A 16,724-nucleotide genomic window follows, 5' to 3' on the forward strand; every position below is an offset into this window, starting at 1 on the left:
ATAAATTTAGTTTTTTCTCATTACGTATGAAACTATTACCCTGTCAAAGCGAGGGACGCCACTGTTACGTTCACCTTACGTATAAGGTTATGTCTAGTTACTCCACCAGGAAGTTCAGTAAGGTACTACACCTGAAAGTCATCCATCCGTGTAAACCTCTGCACACCATACATGTGATATAAGCAAACCAAAACTTGTTTACAAAACTAGGCCTATTGTTGTTTAAATTGATGTTCTCAAATATTGATTAATATTAATATATTGATTATTATATGTTTAAAAATACACAACAACAAAAAAATCCTAATCATAACAGTTAAATTTGGTTAAATCCTAATATACGTGTTTCTCTTTTAGAAACTTAATTAGTTTCATTCAAACATATGAATAAATCTGCAAAATGAAAATATCATATTACCACTTTGGCCTACAATTTAAAAATTATATGAAACTTAGTGAGCTCAGATTAGCGAACATAATTTTCTGTATAATGAAATGTGTAAAATTATAAACAAACGAGTAAACATACAAATGATGTACATGTATATGGTTTCTGTGGATATTGTTTTCGAACGACAGTGATCATGATATCACAATTGTATTTCACATTTAAGTAAGCACTAAATGATCTAATAATAAGTTATTCACTAATCGACATATACTAAAACAATGATAAAATTTAAAGTAAGGAATTTCCATTACCCAGAGAAATATCACTCATGGTATATTTCGAACTGGTCAAGTTTTCTTTCATTTGATGACAAATGAACTTCAAGTTGAACAGGGAACTGACGAATCGCCAGCTGTGAATCAAACCGCCCATGATACGTTAGGTACACGTGCGTTCGAGAGTAACACAATCGACTGACAAAGACTGTGTGATATAATTGAAATAACAAAATAATCATGAGAGTAATGTAAACATTCCACACTTAATGTACTTCCAGAGAACGATATCCACCATCTTGAGTTGTATAATAAAATTTGAATTGAAGTTTCGACCCTGATAGTGGTTAAATAAATATTGACAAATAAAGACTCGTGAATGATAACAGATAAACAAGGTAGGTGTTCCGTGAGAGAGAGCGTCCCTTGCCTAATAGCTTTTTGACACACAACTAACATATTTTGGTCTAAACTGGACCATTCGGAAAAAGATCCCACAATCCCTCAAATTCATTAATTAGTATGTCTATGTAGGTTATTTAATAAAAATGAAATACGTTTTAAACTCTATCTGTGTTAAGTTTCTCTTGAGTGACAGCAATTGAATCACAATGATCATAACGGAGATTAATCATGAAAAACCCATCACGTCTTTAAAAAGCAAAAGAGCATTTGTGATATCCTACACAGTAAAGCAATTCTGGTAGTCGATGGAACATATATCTTCATTCAAAAAAGTCACAACTTTTAATTCCAACGACGATCCTACAGCCTTCACAAGAACAGACCCCTTATAAAGCCAATGATGATTGTATCAACAACTGGATACATCATTTCTGCCCTTGGCCCCTACCATGCTGATGTAAAAAATAATGATGCAAGTATTATCAAGCATAACATTAACTTCAATATGGAAAACATGCGGGAGTGGCTGCAAGAGGAGGATGTTCTTATTGTGGACAGAGGTTTTCGAGATTTGGTTGAATTTCTTGGCGAGATAGGTATTGAATCTCACATGCCAGCATTTCTTCTAAAAGGACAGAAACAACATTCTTCCGAAGAGGTATTTTTATAATTCAAGTACACTTTATGTGTAATAATAATGTTTTGAAGCAATAATGCATTCATAATTTACACACACAGTGTACTTTGGCGCATTATAAATCATAAGTATAAACATATTGATAATAAGATTGATCTTTGTGGTCACTTGTTCAACACATTAAAACAAGTCCTCAAACTCTGGTTCATAGGTAAAGGGTTTTTATCCGGATACTCCGGCTTTCCTCCACTTTATAAACTGGTACATCCTCAAATGATCCTGGCTGATAATATGATATTTAACCAAACATTTCAAATCAAATATTGGCAATGACAGAAAAGTAGTTGAATATCTTAAGTTTATTACAGTAGTTTTGATACAGATATAGTCTGAACATTTGCACTTTTTAATTTTATATTAATGTTTGCACACTGTTTTGCAGGCCAACACTTCAAGACTTGTTACAAAGATCAGATGGGTAGTGGAATCTGTCAATTCAAGGATTAAACAATGGAAGTACCTAGCCAACATTGTCCCTAATACACAGATTCCTTATATTGGTGATTACGTCAGGTTGATCTGTGCCATATGCAACAAATATAAGGGACCTCTGAGTGCTGGGAATCCTGATGATGACCAAATACTTGCTGCAAAGATGAAGGTATGTGCACTTTAAAATTAACTTAAAACAATGTGTTGCTTTTTATTCTGTTATAAAGAATTACCAGATATTTGAAATAATTGATTGTGATGGCATATATTCTGAATACTCTGTAAGCTTTTTAATATGCAGATGTAATATTAGTATAGAAGTTCAAAATACGAGTAATTGAACAAAATTCTATATGCCATAATATTGCTTCCTTCCTCAAATATTGTTGATACAATGATTGTTTTATTCATAATGATAAAGATGGTAGACAAACAAGGAATTCACACAGCTGTTATGTTTTATTACTTATTCAAACAGGTCCTGAAAAAAAGAAGAATGTGCTGCAAGAGCGAGTAACTGAGGAAGGTCTTGATAGGAAAACACATGCATGGAAGAAGCTGGATGCAGCAGATGCAGTGCCAGATTTCCCTTCCATGAGTGAAGAAGAACTGCGTGATATCACTATCGGTATATACCAGCTACAGATGGCCAAACACTATACTCAGGAACACATGACAGAGGATGGTAGATTCCAGATCGTGTTAAATGAAGATTTTCCAGGAATTCTCAGGGCACAAGTTCAGAGCCGCCATACCTCATCTAAAAGGTACTGGCTGTGGGTGGAATATAGTCCTGCAGTTGTAAAAAGCTGGTATTGGCAATGTCAGGCTGGTGCTAGAGTGGTTGGAACATGTTGCCATATTGCAACAGTTCTATGGTATCTGGGGTATGCCAGACATTCTGTTGACATCTTACCCAGTGTCCAGAATTGGTCGAAATATCTACAAGATGCATCAGAATTTCCAGTGTTAATGGATGACAGTGATATCAGTGAGGAAGAATGAGATTGTGTAAGAATGGCTTTAAAGTTTTCTTGTTTACATCTGTGAATTAGATATCAGTATATCATGACCAGACTAATATATATTGGTATGTCATTTGAATTCTAAACCACCAATAAATGTTTTCCTTTCCAAGATTTGAATGTAAAAATCTGCTAGAGTACTAATGCTAATTGATGCATTTTGGTCACTTAATTTGTTTATCAAACTTTGACAGATATGTTGTTGTGAAAGGGTTAGTGTTTGAAATATTACCAATTTTAACTTTATGAATGTTTAACATTGACAGCAGTAATGCATGCAGATGCTTTGTAAAAATGATTAAATGATTTGATTGATTTAGACTCATTTTTAAAAATATTGATGTTAGACATAATCATCATATCATTCATCATTCAAACATTAGTATGTCATTGGTTGAAGTGTTTAAACTGCATATATAGTGTGGGAATTTTTCATGTTTTTTTTGCTTACACCTTGATCAGATTTTTCATGCAACATATATTAAGTGCTACTTATGCTAGTCAGTCCATTCAGAGAAGAAATGGTAAACAAAGATGAGATGATTTCCAATGATTATATATATATGTACGCAATGTATGCCAGTTTTATAACTAAACACATGCACGTTCTGGTTCCACTGACTTGCTGATTTGAAGTGCAAATGAAAATAATCTGGTACATATTTAACATGGCGTTTTAGTATCGTTTTTTCCAAATTAAGAAGCATTTATTTGTAATTAAGTAATGTTCTGCTTCTTATTAATTTCTAATAGTAATATAATAAATTCATTCTATGATTGTTGATGATGAAAATATCATGATGACGATGATGATTGTGAATGTGGTTGTGGTGTCGGAGGCATGTGCAGATGTTAATGGCTGATGTTTGAAAATATTTTATGATACAACCATACACTTGTATTTGTTGCTGTGATAATTGCAGATTAATTGATATGTCAGTATTATCGATAGCAATAATATTTATCGATAGTAATAATATTCTCAGAATATTGATAATTACTTTTAAATTATTGTTGATTGTACATGTATGCATGTTGATTATTTTTGTTAAAAGTAGCATTGCCAGTTATGTAATTTATTCGGTTATTTTGTACTGAATGAATGAAATAGGAATGGATTATAAAGGGATAAAGAGGGGTACATGACATAACGTGATTTACAGAACAGGATGCGAACCTCTGGCACACCGTGAAAAGTTGTAAGTTCGTAAGTCACTGGCGCGGCTGAAAATGCTCGTAAACTTGGCCTGCTGTACATCAGAGTCTGTCATCTTTCATTATTGCACTTGGGAATTTCAATAAATTAAGAGTACTGCCATTTTTCTTTTTTAAATTGTGAGTGTATAATAATTATTGTAGATAGAAGTTATTCTAATCATCTTTATATCATTATTTCATATTGTGTCTAAATGTTTGATAAATGATGTTGTTATGTTCTCAATAATTTGATTGATATAAACTTTCAGAAATGTAAAAACTGTCTTGTTTTTATTTAACATTATCCTTAAATAACAAAATTACAATCTTTCTGACAGCTGAAATACAAAAAGGGAATAACCAAAACTAAAATTTCAACATCTAAAAAAACTTGTTATGTTGTGTTTTGAGTGCCTAGAAAATTGTTGTTATAGAGAAAAATTGGTTGCTATGGTGTTACTATGAGCTGTAAAAGGATAAAGTTTTCTGAAATGTGACATGCTTTGACTATTTCATATTCATGATACATAATGCACACTCTCCCACTAAATATAGAAGTTGGGACATCCTTAAAGTGACAAAACTGTCTATTTTAGCATGAATACAGTATACTGGTTGCCAGGCCTGTTGCTAGGCAACAACATGTCAGAATGCTTTGAAATAGTGTTTTTATAAATCTCATATATTGGTGAAAATAAGTAATGAAAATAAAAGGAATCTGTGTTGGGGCCAAAAATGGCCCTTATTGCACCTACTCCTTTGTATTGGTATATTTTAATAGTACAGTTATAAAATACACTCCCAAAACAAACAAAAAAACAAACAAACACTTTGCCAAAAAAAAAACACAGACAAACCAAATCCCGCACTATAATATTGTTATTGATATTGTTGATTATATCTCGCCGTTTATGTTTATGTTTCCTAAATGTAAAAGCGTAATTGCTTCCAGCTGATATTGTATTGAGATAAACATTACGTCAAGTAGGCTTTGCTTTGATAGGTTTCTCGTATCAATAAATGGACCAGAACGTACCTATTTTCATTGAAGTATATACGTTTATATAATGGAGAACTTCTTTAACGACGTATTTTTATTGAATATCACTACAAGTTGAAACATATCTTTCAATATTTTCCTGTTTAAACCGACTTTATACATGCAGTATATCTTCTCCAACTTGATCTCCCATTACTGGAATACCCCCCATTCGCCGAACTGATCACATGGTCCCGACAGTGACTCTTTATGTTTCATGTAACAAAGCCCCGCATAGCTCGAACTGCTACCCGTCGAATACCCCTTATTCCTCGAACAGTATCTTATCCAATTTAATACTATTTAACCATCTACTCTTCAAGCAGGTGTTTAACTATTCAGATTTGTTTATCTACAACATGTTGTATTCATTTCTATCCAATGTTATGACTATTACAAACAAAAGTCACTTTTATGAATAATTGAAATGCTCTAAAACAAAATGATAGTGTTTCTTAGCATACATGGTTTGTCATAATTCTTATTCAGAAATAGATCAAAAGAAACCTAAAGGATATCCTCGTGAGAAATTTGTTCAGTTTGACGAAATTTTATCTTGTGTGTCATTAATTAACAGTCAGGGTCACATGGAGTTCCAAACTTTACTTGTAATAAGAATCCATTGTATTCCCAAACACAACATTGATCTTCAGAAAACACAAAGTCACTTATTTAGTATGTGTAAGGTTAAAAACATTTTTTTTAAAATATACAAATAATAAGTCACTTAATATATAATAAACTACTTGAAATGATAAAATGACCACAGTGATCTGCCAGGGTTTTCTAAAAACCTAAATGTGTACATCTAAATCCTAAGTCTGTTTGCACTCGATATATAAACCTGTTTCTTAAGTTTGAATGTCTAGCTATTATAAAGCGAAGAATTTATACATGGTTTTGCTAAGACGTACTGTCGGCGACATTCCTGGAACTTCACGACACTTAACGTGGCTGATCGTACCCAGTTTTGGAAGGATCTGATGGCGACGGATTGCCAGGAGTGGTAGGCTTGACAAACTGGCCATTAGTTGGAGGAATTCCCGAGGTGCTGCCGGTACTGGATTGGCGAAAAGAGGGGTGAATATCCGGGGTACTTCCATTCACGGATCGTACATAAGAAGGTGGTATACCCATGGTTCCTATTGTCCCGGTTTGGTCATACCCGGCGTTGTAGGGGTTGGCTGTGTTGCTGGGTGTACCAATGACGCGCTGCTGTGTGTTTCCCGGTATGACCATCAACTCTGTAAAACAATAGAAAGACCCATAAATCTTACATTAGCTGATGGATATCAATTCAATAACAACAAGGTCAACGATATCAACAGAAAAGATGGTTGCGCCCATAAAAACATGTGGTGTCTGTTCCAACAATTGATTGGACAAGATTGTCACCTAAACGTCTGTCGGAAGCGGATTTAGGAGAAATTCATGACATTAAATGTGACCTTTATACACAGGGATAAATGGACAATATACATTTTATATTTGGGTCCGAAGATGACCGTAGATCTACGATATGAGTACTTACGTCGGGCTGGTCGTCGTTGACTGGACATACATCTTTGGGTTCGTAAACAAATACGAATCACGATGAGTATGATGAGAACTACAGAAACTCCTCCAACTGTGACGTAGCTAAATTGTGAAACAAAATCATGCTTAAAAATAGTCACAATACATACGACAAAATAATTAACTTCGTTAGATATCCATCCTATAGTACCAACATCGTGAAACAGCGTTACGTCAAATATCGTGTGTCAGATTATTTGATTTGGCAGTTGTGCTATATGTTATCGAGTTATTGTTCAGGACCTGAAACCTGTCGCACAAGGCCATGGTAAGATCTGTATGCACTGTTCGAAACTTTCAAATTTTAGCACATATTCTTTTCAAAGCAAGTAAATAAAATGTCGTAAAATAATAATTAATCGTTATAAATAAAAATATCATACAGCGAATTGTTTGAAATTGGACTTATATAAAAAAGTATCTACACAAATAAAAATCCTGTTAAAAATGCTCCACCGCCGACAAAGCATAAATGATATTCATCATTTGAACAATAATTAGTGTTTAATCGTGTGTATGTATGTATAATTAACACAAAAAATAATATAAAATAATTTACTTCGCCTTTGGTACATGCGCAATCAGTACTTCATTCCATATAGGATATAGTAGCACGGAAATTTTTTCGGGATGCAATTAATTATTTTTATATTTTTAACTTGAAGTAAAATTAGCAGCTCAAACTTTTCAATGGTGATAATGGTGTAAATTAAGTAACTTTTGTAACTGAAGAAAAATACTAAATCGTCTGCTCCTGTTTTTGATAGTGAAAAAAATACCATTTGTCAGCGGTGGAGCATCTTTAACAGTATCTAGCACCCAAAGCTAGGAAAAAACAAACTTTCACGATCACAAACATTATTATATGGCTGTGTGTTTTGCTCGCTCCTGATTGGCTGAAACTAACACTTTCCCGCCACGATACAACACGATATCAACCAGAAAATTCCGAACTATGCATTGTGACGTCATCCCAGGTTGATATAAGATTCCAGAACCCCCAGGTCGTACCCAAATATAGAAATCTTGAATTGTGACGTTCTGTAAAATGACGTCACAATCACTTCACAGGTTGATATAAGATTCCAATAGCTCCAGGTCGTACCCAAATATAGCGCAAAGGGAATTTCCGTGACGTCAAAAATCTATTGTGACGTCATCATTCAGCGAGATGTAACGGATAGCAGCAGGTTTACTGGAATCGATGTGACTCTGCAAATATTTGTGTGTGCATTTTTGTCAGAGTTTTCAAATTATAATTAAAATGGTGTTTTCTCTATTTTATTGATATTATCAGCCTTTTATTTTCCTCCTCGAAATTATTCAACCGGATTATTGAGTATCGGGGAGAGGGGCTACTCAATATCATGAAGAGGAAATACATGTACATATACATGTAGTCAAATGGTTTACATTAAGTAAATGCCATATAATAAAACAGATATCGACCTGTTTTCAGGTGGATACGGTGATTTATCAACCCTCGAAAGTGATATAACCCTCCGCCTACGGCCTCGGGTAATATCACTTCCTCGAGTTGATAAATCACCGTATCCACCTGAAAACAGGTCGATATTTGTATAATGTCAGTTTTAACTTTTAAGTTACGCACAACGTATTTTTAGAAACAATGTATAATCATGGTGACATCATAATGACAATTGCTATGGCAATTTGTTTTCATCCAATGAACGAAATTTGTGACATAAATATGCCACCCTACCAACCCATATATCACTAGATCGGATGTCTTGACCGTGGCGATACTCTAACATCTAGATAATGTGTAAGGTAACAATTTACCTGTGGGTGGATGTCCAACATTCGGCTTCTTTTACTGCAAGCAAATGCGCTTATAACTGATTTGTTTGAAAAGAAACAAAATATAGACAGAAAAATCGAGCACTTACATCATAAATGAGAAGTTGGTAAATCATAACGTCTCAACAACAATAAATTATTGGATCAAAAGCCAATTGAATACTTCCAATTGTTGTAAAAACTCTTTTTAGTATCATTATATGGTGGCTGAACTTAGTTTCTTGTATGACTGGAAACATGTTAAAAGAATTTGAATACTCACCAAGAAATACCAACAGGAAAGCGGCAACAGAAAATAGATGTTGACCTGAAGGCGCCATCTTGTCAATACAGGTAAATTGCTGCACGCTTAAAAATCCGTTGCATTGCCAGCTTTTAGGCAGACGATTCTACTTGTATCTCATAGGTAGAGAACGGTTCGTACCTTCGTGTCTAACATACATATTTACAAAACCATGCAGTCTGAGTATTGCTGAAGCAAAACGTGTCCCCTAGCGTAGGTCCTCCATAAACTATTAAAACTGACTTAACTAAACTATTAAACATGGGCTAGGAGGGTCCCATATGCACCCCTCCCCCCCCCCAAACCTCCGAACCAATATTTTTCTGAACACCTACCCACTGTCACAAATCCACAACAATGTTAACATTGCATAAGTTTGGGATGAACCCATCGATTTCGCTAAAAATTGAAAAATAGTCATACATTAAAACATTTTTCAACCGAAGTTAGACAAAAATGAGGTTATACGGGGAAAATGACCCACAATTAGCAACCAGATACAGGAAAAAAAATCCAATATATGGCAGTGATTATTACGCCAGGATAAATGAAAAAAAAAAATCGGATTTTTTTCAAAGCTCAAAAAATGTGAGAATTTTTTTCAGCAAATTTTTCATATATTAGTGTTTGTACCGCATCAAAAAAATGGGTTTCCCATAAACAAACTATTCTATTCTTCTAAGAATTTTTGAAAACTTATCAAACTTTTAACAACAACAACAACTACAAAACCAATTTGATTAACATGTTATAGGTTCCGGTGTATGACCGTACATCAAGATGGCCACCATTCTTCGAATTTACACCAAAAAAAAAAAAAATTGAAGAATAGTACATAACACAAATATTATGTTCGAACATAAGTTGTAGACAAATGTGGAATCAAAATGGACCACAATATTTTTTTAAAACGTCATAATACACATATCAGGACCAAAGTAAATCCCAATATATGTGTAGTGATTTGTACGGAAGAAATAAAAAAAAAAATATTTTTAAGCTCAAAAATGGTGATTTTTTCAGCAAATTTTTCATACTTGGCTTGACGCAGCAGAAATGTTCCCAACAACAAATTATTACTCGTAATCAGTTATTTAAACTCCGATCAATCAGTAAAAAACAAAAACAAAAACAAAAATATATAGAAATGCAAAAAAAGAATTATTATTTTATACCCTCAATTTTGTAGATTAGCAGCGTCTCAAAAATAACACAACACCTACCGATAGCGTAACAAATGTAACCTAAGCTAAGCCTGTGTTTTCCGTTAATATCATTTAACAGTTCCCAAAGCGTTTGTGTCTTTGAAAATGAGCACATTCATTGTTTTTTCCTGATGCATAAGCATTAAGCAAAATGTCATTAAAATGTGTTACTACAATGTACACTTAAAAGGTCTTTCACTGGTTTCTCAAAGGATAATCCATATAATCAAAGTGCGGTAGGTTTTCTCCGCCTCAGCTGACCATTATCCACTGAAGAGACTCGGCATATTCTGGATAGCAGTACAATGCAGTCCCGATCAGAGTACACAGAGATATCAGTATCCTATTTCATCGAATGCCAGATCTTAAGTCTTCGATGTCGAAGAGATCATGTTTACACCTGCATTAACCAGTTGTTGTTTCTAGCCATTTAAGACCCAAGTCCATGACCAGAGTTCATGATCAGGAATAAACAGTGTCCAGGGATGATGCATGTGATGGGTCTCTCTTTCAAGATTCTAACTTTATCGTACGTATATGCTGTTTGTTTCAGACATTCCCCGGCATAAAAATGGAAATTACACCAGATGCACATTCTTACAATGGTGGGAAGTTGGTTCTCTTTAGCACATAACTCCATAATTCGTATGAAGTACAATTCATCAATGGACCCTCGTGCAACCATAAATGGCACAGGTGATATCATCGAGGTCATTAATGAGGGCATAAATGTTTAATGTTTTTTCATTGGTCTGACTTTTCCCACTCCCTTGAAGGTGCTGGTTGTGTCACATCTGGTGTATGCGCAAAGAGACCATTGAAGACTCTCCAGTAAAAAGTTCTCTAAAGTGCTTTCCAGACTTGGCAAAGAGTAAAACTTCACTGCAGACCTCATTTATGACCTCAAAGAATCCACCTGTGCCACCTACGGTCACTGAGTTAAAAGAATGAGGAATTGTGCTTCATACGAATTAAGGAGAACCATCTCAACCCTCCGCAGAATGTTGATCTGGTGTCTTTTCCATCATGCCGGGGAAGTCTGGAACATCATATACGATATGTGAATCTAGGTGAAACTAGGTTGGAAACAGGAAGAGCTCCCACATCCCTGAAGCCGATGTTTCTGATCTTAACTCTGACCATGGACAGTTGACAAGTTAGAACCACGATGGTAAACCCGGTAATGTAATGTCACATCAGGTCACCGAGGTCGAAGACGACACTCTGGCGAGAAAGCACGCACAACGAAAATGATTAGCATTAAGAACTAGTGAAAGAAATATGTGACACTGTAGTAACCACTCTTATATTTCCTTGCGTTATACACAGGAAATAAACAATGGATGTGCTCATTCTAAAAGACACAATATGTTTCGAAACGTGTGTCATGGTATTTACGGAACTTTAATTTGATACCCTATAGCTATTAGTTAGCGTTTTGCTGTAATAATTCAGTTTGAGAGGCTACTAGCCTACAAAATTTTGAACATGAAAATGGATTATTTTGAAGTCCCACTTAGATATTCAGCCAACTTTAAATTCAAATTTGTTAAGATATAAATCGTCAATAGCCAATGTTATATTCATGAAATTCCAAGACACCAGGAAACTGTAGTGTTAGCGGTTTGGAAAAAAATGCCGCATCCGGTAATGTTTTGTAAACCAAATGATGGGTATAACAATTCTCTTTTGCATTTCTATATATTTTTGTTGTTGTTGTTTTAAACAGATTCATAAGAGGTCAAATAACTGATTGTGAATAATAATTTGTTGTTGGGAAACAATTTTGCTGCTTCAAGCCAAATATGAAAAAATGCTTAAAAAATTACCATTTTTGAGCTTAAAATATTATTTTTCATTTCCTGCGTTCAAATCACTACATATATTGGCTTATTGGTCCTGACATGTATTTGTTGTTCTATTGTGGTCAATTTTGATACCTCATTTGTCTACTTCAGTTGAAAAATGTCAATGTTATGACTATTTTTCATTTTTCAGCGAAATTCGAGATGGTGGCCATCTTGATGGACGTCATAACCGGAATTTATACGATGTTAACATTGGTTTTGGTTGTTTTTGTTGCTTAAACTGATTGACAAGTAGTCAAAAAACTTTTTATAGAAATAATAGATTGCTGTTGGGAAACATTTTTGCTGCGTCAAACAAAATACGAAAAATTTGCTGAAAAATTCACCATTTTTGAGCTTTAAATCCGATTTTTTTTCATTTTCCTGCGTAGAAATCACGACATATATTGGATTTTTTGGTCCTGATATGTATTTTGTTGTTCTATTGTGGTCATTTTGATACCTCATTTGTCTACTTCGGTTGAAAAATGTTAATGTTATGGACTATTTTTCATTTTTTAGTGAAATTCGAGATGGCGGCCATCTTGATGGACGTCATAACCGGAAGTTCATCCCACTTATGCAATGTTAACATTCGGATTTGTGATCAGTGGGTCATAAGGGTTCAGAAAAATATTTGGTTCGGAGGTTTGGGGGGGGGGGGGGTGCATGTGGGGACCCTCCTAGCCCATGCCTACTTTCGTTATATCCACACCTGGACAAACTGGAACCAGTTCAGAAGAAAAAACAACTGTCCATCACAGAGAGTCCAGGGTTGGATATACCATTGTGATAGTAACCCCTGGAGTATTGAGGATACATGCTGTGATAATATTAAGCTATAAGATGTACATAAAGAATCAAAGAATAAGCGAAGTCCAGACAATTATTTTGTAACAATAACAGTGGTAGCATTACCTACATCTATCAATCATAAAAACTTGATTGCACGTTACTTTGATGATTTTAAAATTATTATAGGTGTTACCTCCCTTACGGGCAGGTATCCATTGTGACGTCATTATTTTGTGTAATCGAAATTCACGTCGTTTTCTCTAAAAAGACACTACGCTCGCAAAAACGCATCATGTCACAATAAATCGCTGCACATAAGGACAGATAACTCTGTAATATGCAAACTGATGTTCTATTTTCATGGACATCGGAGTTGGTAAGATGTACTATTTATCAAAAACATGTGTTGATATTGGATTATATCCTCCCAACAGAAGGGCCAAACAGACCATACTAGGATGATTATGTTATGACGTAACATACACGGTCAGACAATTGAACTAGTTTGTAGCAACCAAATTCCATCAAACTGTTTTAGTATTCTAAGAACCTTTACTCAGTTATTGTAATAATCATAAACTTTTGAAAATAATTGAAACGACAATCTGTACTTTTCGCTTTTCTTTAACACGCGAATATATTAATATGAGTATTTTGCTCAAATATAAGACAAATGGAGACAAAATGAAATATTGAGTGTAAAGTACCGTTTTCTTTATAGAAGACCACAGAAATTTTTAAACACTTTTATAATTTGTAGAATCACGACTGAATTATTCAAAAAAACACTTTTAATCGTGGGTAGGTATATTGGATATTACCTTTTAATGGAAAGCATACCACTACTTCTCTAACCTGACCAGGATATTTATTAACGTGCAGTGAATTAAACCAGAAACCACATTCAAGCATGCAGCTTTCTGATTCATGCAACCATTTCATGTAATTTAAATACATTTTCTAGATTTCGGATAACAGCTCTTTAGATTCCTTTCCTTTCAACGTGTACTTTATTGGTTTGAATAAATAAACAAAAAACAATGTTTACTCATTTTAATGTTTTAATGTATGTTTTTGGTACATCCTGTTACGTATCAGTAACTAAGGTTCGTATATAGGGCCATTCTATTGAATTTTAACTGCAAGCCTATTGATCACTACTCTGTTGCAACTAGACAGAAATATCTGATCTAGTATTATTATGAACCTACGGAAGTGTCATATTAATAGAAAATATGTCGTTATAACCACTTATGTATCTTGTAATAACGACCTTAGGTATGTCGTAATATCGAATAAGTATCTCGTAATGCAATGTATGGCATAATACCGGCTTAGTATCTACTTAGTGTCCTACTAACAAATAAGTAATATCGTGATAACGACTTAGCTTTGTCGTAAATAACATTGTTACAAAGTCGTTTATTTAAGGAATAGAATAATATTTGCTGTTGAGATTATGAGGGTATTAATGATAATGGAGCACGTGTAAATTATGTAACTCCGGCGAAGCCGGGTTACATAAAATTTACACCGGGCTCCATTATCATTACAAACCTCATCAAAATAAAAAAATATATTCCTTATATTTACAGTTTTATACGTAAATTAATATTATCTATTCGCGCGACAGTTGCATATTTTTTTTATTAAAATACATATATTTTGTTCTCTCGCGTCATCGTCAACGAATGCGATTGACCAGCTGATTTTTAGAATCGAGTCATTCATATCGTCCCACCAAAAGTGGGGTCATGACCCCACGTTGCTACACCAACGACTATTCCCGTAACATAGAATCGCCGCACGTGTTGCACTATAAATATACACTGATAATGATAACACTAGAAAGCATGGTTATTGAGTCCATGTCAGTGCAAACTGTAAATGTAACGACATAACCAATTCGTTTTTACGAGATTACGGTATAATTCAATTTTGAATTTTATGAACCAAAACTAACATTAATGTAAATTGTACCTTGTTATTGGCGTTCAGTTTCCTTCCTGTGAAACGTACGGTTCGATTTTAAACAAAATAACAGTTTAATGTAACCACATAGAACTCGAGCAAAGCACCTATAAATTTCATTAAACAATCATCATTATCACTATGTATGTCGGGTGATGGTACAACTTGTAAGACTATATTTGGTTTATAAATGCACAAAATTTTTAGATAGATACTGTCGCGTTGACGTTTTCTGAGCATATCCTGAACCAGTGAAGCGTGTCGAGTCTATTCATAGTATTGGTCATAGCTAAAAATGATCTCACAGTTGACATATCACACACATATGGCTTATAGGTAATCATTAAATCATTGAAAAGAGACAATTAGAAAAAAATGATCATGAAAAGAAGGTTGGTTCAGAAAAATAAAATTCAACCTGTCTATTTTGGGCAATTCCAAATTCCAACATTTTCATGAAATATTTTCTCTCTCGTCGTAATACGTCAAAACGGTTAAACTATCAAGGCCACTGGTAAAATGTTCATTCCTCTTGCATTTAAGTTCTGGAGATAACAAATATGCTCAAAGTTCTCAGACGATTTTCATAATTCGATGTAAAATATAATTGTTGGTGAATAACTCTGTAACAACAAGAGATGATTTCTTCAACTGTTTATTGTTACATTTAAGATGTGTGAAACTAAATATATGTTACTGTACAAACGATTAACACAAAAGTTTCATTCTTATCTTAAAAGTCTACCTTTTATTGGGAAATAGTTTGTGCTGAAAAGTCGATAATACTGGGTTGAGGGAACAGGTTTATCATAGATGTGATATAATACAATAAAACAAGAAATCAACTATGATATATTTTTGATAGAATAACAAGTATTTTATACCTCACTTTCATTTAGAATGTTCTGATTGTATCAAACTCGATATGGCCATTGAATAGTTAGATTATTTACACCCGGAATTGGAGGGGGAGGAATTAACCAGGGAATCTAACCCCTCAGCAGAAAAATGACCAATAACCACAGCAAAATAACTTGGAAGCTCGCACGTGGACCGATTCTTTGACGTCATATGCAACGTCAACCAACAATTTATTTTCTTTTTCAGCCCGACAAATTTAGTAACGCTGTTGGGAAATGAGTATGTCGTGTCAAAAGTGAAATTCTCGCTTTCAAATTCTTATTGGATGCGGCTAGGTTCAGGCGACCAATAAAAACGCAGTTTTTGTATGTCACCAAATCTGAATTGAAGTGATAGTAGTGACCTACATTTGTAAATATTGAAGCGTACAATGACTGTCAACAACCGCTCCTAGCGGAGTCATATTTACTCAATTATAAAATTTAGACCAGCGCTTAATGAAGTACATGGATACGTTGCTCTTCAAACAGATTGGGAAAGTAAATACGTGCGTGGTTTCTGTTTCTCAAAGTTAAACAAATTATGCAAAGATAAACTGCGATCTCCTGACAAAATTGGACACTGATGCATGAAACACACTTCGCTCTCGAGAAAATAGTTCTTTCGAGGGAGACATTTCTACAGTGGCGTAGCGCCCGTGCATGCTTGCATGCTCAAGCATGCAAAAAATAATCTGACTTACATTTTTGTACAGTCAGAAAAAACACAATATTTGAATACACGTAACGCTGCAGAATATAAATTACGTATGAATTCATATGATATGTCCAACTGTATGCCTAACATAATTTTGTGCACATTTGAAAGACTTGAAGATTGGCCATTCTGGAAACTTATTAGAATGG

General features: G+C 34.3%; 2 protein-coding genes across 2 annotated transcripts; one reads left to right on the top strand and one right to left on the bottom strand.

The window, feature by feature from the left end:
• Window positions 1-1,396: 1,396 nt before the first annotated feature.
• Window positions 1,397-4,101, top strand: LOC138327843 (uncharacterized). Its single transcript, XM_069274264.1, has 3 exons — window positions 1,397-1,729; window positions 2,151-2,373; window positions 2,679-4,101. Exons 1-3 carry the CDS (start codon window positions 1,469-1,471, stop codon window positions 3,203-3,205), a joined length of 1,011 nt encoding a protein of 336 aa, XP_069130365.1. The 5' UTR covers window positions 1,397-1,468; the 3' UTR covers window positions 3,206-4,101.
• A 1,241-nt stretch (window positions 4,102-5,342) lies between these two features.
• LOC138327842 (uncharacterized) lies at window positions 5,343-9,231 on the bottom strand. Its single transcript, XM_069274263.1, has 4 exons — window positions 9,120-9,231; window positions 8,840-8,873; window positions 6,993-7,099; window positions 5,343-6,705 (listed from the first exon to the last, which is right to left on the bottom strand). Exons 1-4 carry the CDS (start codon window positions 9,175-9,177, stop codon window positions 6,407-6,409), a joined length of 498 nt encoding a protein of 165 aa, XP_069130364.1. The 5' UTR covers window positions 9,178-9,231; the 3' UTR covers window positions 5,343-6,406.
• Window positions 9,232-16,724: the final 7,493 nt, after the last annotated feature.

This window comes from Argopecten irradians, chromosome 7 (genome assembly GCF_041381155.1).
Source record: "Argopecten irradians isolate NY chromosome 7, Ai_NY, whole genome shotgun sequence".
In the NCBI taxonomy this organism is placed as follows: Eukaryota; Metazoa; Mollusca; class Bivalvia; order Pectinida; family Pectinidae; genus Argopecten; species Argopecten irradians.